Raw genomic sequence first — 5,964 nt, forward strand, 5'->3', positions numbered from 1 at the left:
CTCCACCAAAATAATCAACTTCTGAGTTCAAAACACTTAGTGAAAATTTAGTGGATTATCTTTGAGATAATTCCTAAGGCTTCAAATATCAATCGTTGTGATAACCGTTGCTAAATAAATCCCATCAGTCAATAAATTTCAAAAGGCAAAACACCAACTATAATTTATAATTGAACAGCGCAGATCACTAAGCCAGTAGCACACCAAGAGAATTAATGCAGAAATTCTAATGTAAGTGAATACATGTTATAACGCTCGGTTTTACTTCGTCTAACGTTATAACAGTTGGGTTTGCACGTTTACACATATGGGACGTTAATTTACCTTAGACGAATATCTACACTAGACTCCCACCCAGTATCTATTTTACAGGACTTCAACACAACTCAGATCAAGAACAGGTGATTAGCCTGACCACGACGTAAATATATCTCCACACCGAAAACCCGACACAACCCAACAACAATGAACAATCAATAATGAGTTAGTGATAATAATGATAATAATAATAATAATAATAATAGTAATAATAATAATAATAAAGGTAAGGAAATATATAACTCATCTGACAACTGTCAGACTATCTACATGTCTGACTAGGCAGACAACCAATCACTATCATCCTCGCCCACACACCAATTCTGTCTGCCTAGACAGACATGTAGATGGTCTGACAGGTGTCAGATGAGCTATGTATCCCCCTATCCCTACTATTATGACTCACTTATTATTGGTTGTTCATTGATGTTGGATTGTGCCGGGTTTTGATGTGGAAATATATTTACATCGTGGTCAGACTAACCACATGTCCTTGATCTGAGTTGTTTTGAAGTCCTGTGGAATAGACAATGGGAGAAGATAATGTAAAAGTGGCTCTGCAACAGTTTTTAACTTCTTATAGAATTACACTGAGTCCAAACTGTCAAGACGAGAAATCACCAGCCGAAACAATGTTTGGCCGACTTATTAGGACATTTTTTGATATTTTGAACCCTAAAGAAAGAATGAGGGGACTACAAAAAAATAAGGAGGGGGATTGCTCGAGTACTCGAGAATTCAAAGCAGATGCCTCAGTCTGCGCATGTGATATCCGGCCTGACGATCCACCACCACAGAGTGAAATGAGGAAAAATGGGCTGAAATCAGAAGTTAAACGAAGATCACCCAGGGAACGAAAACAAACGAAATTTCTTCAAATAAATCCAAAACTGAAGTCATACGATCAAAACTACGTTGTTTAATACATAAACAAGCCTGGTGTAGTCACGACACTTACGTGATTATTAAATTTAAATGTTTATATGTGTCTGTATTCACTCAACAGTCTACTCAAGGTCGTTGTAACTATTTCTAACCGACAAAACAATATCTAGTTTTCCTCGTGATGCGAAGTGGTCATGTTAGGATTCTAATTTATCATCACATGCGTATGCATGCTTGTAGATATTTATGTTAGAAAAGAAAACAAATATTTTTTACCCGGTCTTATATGTCAATGGCATACAAAAACTCACCTGTCGACTTTAATGCGTATACTTAATTGATAAGGCACCTACATAGTCGGTTTGCTATAAAGCCATATGAAGACGTGAGAATAATTGGTAGTAAATATATTTTCTGTTTCCAGTATTTTCGAATCAAAATAAGTGTTTTGAGAATTCAACTGGCAAAAGAAACTGCCGAGAAGTCCCATACTAGAGTGGAACGTAAGTCCATAGTCAATAGCGGAATTAAATAAGTCAAATAACGAAAATGGACTTTTGAATACATATATTTTGTATATGCAGCGAATAGAATAGAGAGAAGCGAAACGACGCTCAGTGGAGATGGTGGGTAAGCCAACCTCCCTTTAGTCAAGCCTTAATCAATATTTATAGGCACGCAAAAATAAGTTACAGACATGTGATGAGTAATGGGATTAAGAAGTGTACGCACACCTACGCGCTCATATAAAAACAGTCAAGATTGATAAGCGAATGATTAACAAGGTCAGAACGTGACTCGAGTAGAATGAACAGATTGAGCTGTCCGAAAGCTAGAATAAGGTATATGGGCTTAACATAATAACCGACACTACAAAGCTCTTAAAGTAAACTTGTTAATTAGTTGTAAAAGAGGTACACTATGCGAACTCAGAAATATAACGCAGTTGAATTACTATAGTACTTTAGTTTCAGTCACATTTCATCAATAAATTTCGCATTTAACTAGGTAGTGATACAAATTGAATCAATAAATCACTCAAATCAATCGAATGCTTTAGAAATCAGTGATTTGAGATAGCAACTTCTTTTGTTACATAATAACGATTCAGTTCCATTGATTGTCACTTCATTTTCATCATAGCACCACGTATTAAATTTAACTAGTGCAAAACCATCCAACCTTTGGATCCTTTTAATTTTAAAAAACTATAGGTTGACTCAGATAGAAGGCATCACTGAGGATTTTATAAATGTTTTCTACGAATTAGAATGTTGAGCCTCATTTCTTTGAAAACCGTTAACATTATAACCTTAGCAATATCACATGTGATCCTTACTTTAACCGACAGGCTCTTTATCAAAATTACTGACCTCTTAACAATGTGAAGTTATAATGTTTTGAATTATTTGGATTGTAGAATGAACTAGGAATCTCAGAATTAACGCAATTAAATTAAGAAGTAAGACACAAGCACAAGCGAATGTATTGTATTTGGAATTCGAAATCAAACATTCAACCAGTACGAAGGTATCATTAGTCCATTCAAACACCACATCCGCCACAGCTTAAATAGAAGTATAAGTGTTTGTAATCGGTTGTACGTCTTCTTGTTAAGTTCATCCTGAATCTGTCCGACATTGTATAAGATAAAAACTTTGTAGTATCTAGAAAGTGCTCATTAGTATTGGAATTAACAAACGAAATCGGAACAGACTCACCTGGAATTGTATACAATCAGCATGTCGGTTTTGTAATGAAATCATTAATATCTAGAATTCGAACCATAGATTTTTCAACACTATCCTCCCCCACGAAATAATGTTGGATCTTTATATCCCCAAATTATGAATAATGTAGCTTCATTTAAAACATATTTCTCACATTGTTTAGAGTAAACATTAGAACTGTTTTTGTGATAAGGGTAAACAGCAGTTGATATGAAATCATCCGAAATGTAATCAAACTCGAGGTCACTTAGTACTCGTGCTTCGCATTGAGCAGGTTTTTCACAAGGATCAAATGCATTATGAGGATAAGTAATGTATGATATGACATCAGGATTTGATTTTTCTGGAATATTCTCATGAAATTCATTAGGACTGTCATTGCAGAGCGTAGGATCGTTAGAAAAATCAGCATCTATCCAAACCACATCAGGTTTCCGATCATGATTAGGTTCATTTAACATATTTTCCTCAATATTGCAAGTAATTTCATTAGAAATATGTGAATCATTAGGAAAAGTCATACCTGGTACAATAGCATGAGAATTCTGATAAATCGGTTGATTAGGAACTGTTGTCTCACAAGAATTCTGGATTTCATCTAACTCTGAACTGCCATATGACTCTGCACTGTTTTTTGAAATCGTTGATAAAGATAAATGATCATTAGAAACATCCGAATTATTGAAATTTAAATTACAAGATTTAGTACAGCTTGAAGCAAAATGGACATTAGCTTTGCATACTGACTGAATGTGTCCTACCTTACCACATTTAAAACATTTAGCATTACGAAATACACATGAATTGCGAGCATGAAACTTTCCACATGATAAACATTTACCAAACTTCATCTCACCTTTGTGATTTGCTTTGTAATTCGTCGTTGAAACACCTTTCATATTTACACGAGAATAGGAATCACTGTTAAATGAACGCAAGTTTGATTGACCCTGAGATTGTAGTTCATCACGACGACTAAGCAAAGTATTAGAAATCTTCATCGACTGGATATCAAGTTCATTGACTGCTTCGTAGTTAATACACGCAGTTCTAGCATCTTGAAAGGAACAGTTTGGCATTTTTAACAGCTCTCTTTCCAAACTCGGTATGTTAATTCCTGCAATTAATCGATCTCTCAGTTGCACATGAAGTTGATCACCGAAATTACACTTGGCAGCTTGTTTCTGTAATTCAAGGATGAATTCCCGAGCCTTTTGGTCGTTTTGACGAACCAACTTATGAAACTTCACCCTTTCACGGCATTCAAAACTGGTGCATTTTACATGACTTAATAATAGCTCTTTAAGAGTTGCATAAGGGAGTGAGATAGGTTTTTCTGGATATGCTAAAGTTTTTAATAAGCTGTACGCTTCTCTCCCAATGAATGTGAGGAAGTGTGCCACAATTTTATCACCTTTAACATCTTTCTTGGTCATGCTCCAAATTTCGAACCTTTCCAAGTAATCCTCATAAGCTTCAGGAGTTGAATGAATATCTAACTTTTCCATTGCAGGCTCCATCGCGACGCCAATATAATGTTTTGAATTATTTGAATTGTAGAATGAACTAGGAATCTCAGAATTAACGCAATTAAATTAAGAAGTAAGACACAAGCACAAGCGAATGTATTGTATTTGGAATTCGAAATCGAGAATTCAACAACTACAAAGGTATTATTAGTTCGTTCAAACACCACAGAAGTATGTAGTTTAACTGAGTATAATAGCGTGTTATCCGAAGCTTTCTTCCAATAATGATTGTAAAGCGTAAAATATTCTTGATTATTAACTGAGCTGAACTCTACTTTCAAGATTGATAATGGGATCATGTGATTCTGTATAATTTTGAAGGAAATAAATACAGTCTCTATTTAAAGTATAGTATCATTAGTGAAACTCTCCATTATTATATTATTCAGCTTCTAGACCTCATGAGATGGTGAGCTTCAGTTGTTGCAGTATATGTCTATAAGCATAAATTACGCCATTAAAAATTTGCTTTTTTAAAAAGGTTTCTTCTTCAAGCAACTTAAACGAAATTAAAAACAATTGTAACAGTAAAACGTAGGATAATAATTTATTACCAGAATGAGTTTTGTGGAGATTTTAGTAAATTTCACAGGTTGACATAATGAGTCAGTTGAAGCTAGACCACCATTGATAACCTGGAAGCACTGGACGGCCGTCTCGTCCTAGTACGGGACTCCTCAGCAGTGCGCATCCACGAACCCGCCCCCTGCGGGATTCGAACCCAGGACCTACTGGGTTCGCGCGCAAGCACTTAACCATTAGACCACTAAGCCGGCATCCAACGGTGTTAATGTCTAAATTCAACCAATCCACGAAGTTGCGCCATCGAACACCAATGTCTTCAGTGAGCTGATATCTCACAACAGAACTGGTTGAACTCCACTGGTGACGGCTTCTCACTAGAACTCCAGGAGGTTCTCCTGAAGTCAGAGTCTCCAACCATTGGTTACGACAATCGCACGAACCCCAACCAAGTGGTCTGCATCTACCAACATGGTTCAAGCTAGGAGTTAGTGACTTCAAGGACTGATGCCACAGTTTACTAGAGTTTATTTTATCAGTCTCTTGTTGGCATTTGTTCATCCTGTGCGGGTAGCCCCGATACTGTCTTATTGGTTTATTTTCCGGGCCTGTGTGATTGGACCATACTACAGGAGAGAGATTGTATTGATCTTCTCCTAGTATTGATTAGTTCTCATAGACTTTCTCTCTAATACCAAATGACTTTCGACTACCACTGACACAATGATAGTGTGATCACAATCGAGAGTAACTCTAAATGACTATTGTTCAGAATCCAGTTTCCAAGCCCGATCTATGGCAAAAACAATATACTACGCAACACAGTTGTTTATCCATTCATCGCCAGACTTAGGCTTGTTTTCTTTAACCAATTAAAATGCCATTGCTTAAAAATTGACTGAATAAAAAAGAATAAGTATAAGTAGTCATACCTCATTTATTCGATCACAAATAATGAACAAACATTTTTTGCCTGTAAT

The 5,964-nt window shown here is 35.9% G+C and overlaps 1 protein-coding gene across 1 annotated transcript; it reads left to right on the plus strand.

Moving 5' to 3' along the window:
• Nucleotides 1–820: 820 nt before the first annotated feature.
• On the plus strand, nucleotides 821–1,588 carry MS3_00003080 (uncharacterized protein). Its single transcript, XM_051210768.1, has one exon. It carries the CDS (start codon nucleotides 849–851, stop codon nucleotides 1,239–1,241), a length of 393 nt encoding a protein of 130 aa, XP_051070786.1. The 5' UTR covers nucleotides 821–848; the 3' UTR covers nucleotides 1,242–1,588.
• Nucleotides 1,589–5,964: the final 4,376 nt, after the last annotated feature.

Source organism: Schistosoma haematobium, chromosome ZW (genome assembly GCF_000699445.3).
Source record: "Schistosoma haematobium chromosome ZW, whole genome shotgun sequence".
Taxonomy (NCBI): domain Eukaryota; kingdom Metazoa; phylum Platyhelminthes; class Trematoda; order Strigeidida; family Schistosomatidae; genus Schistosoma; species Schistosoma haematobium.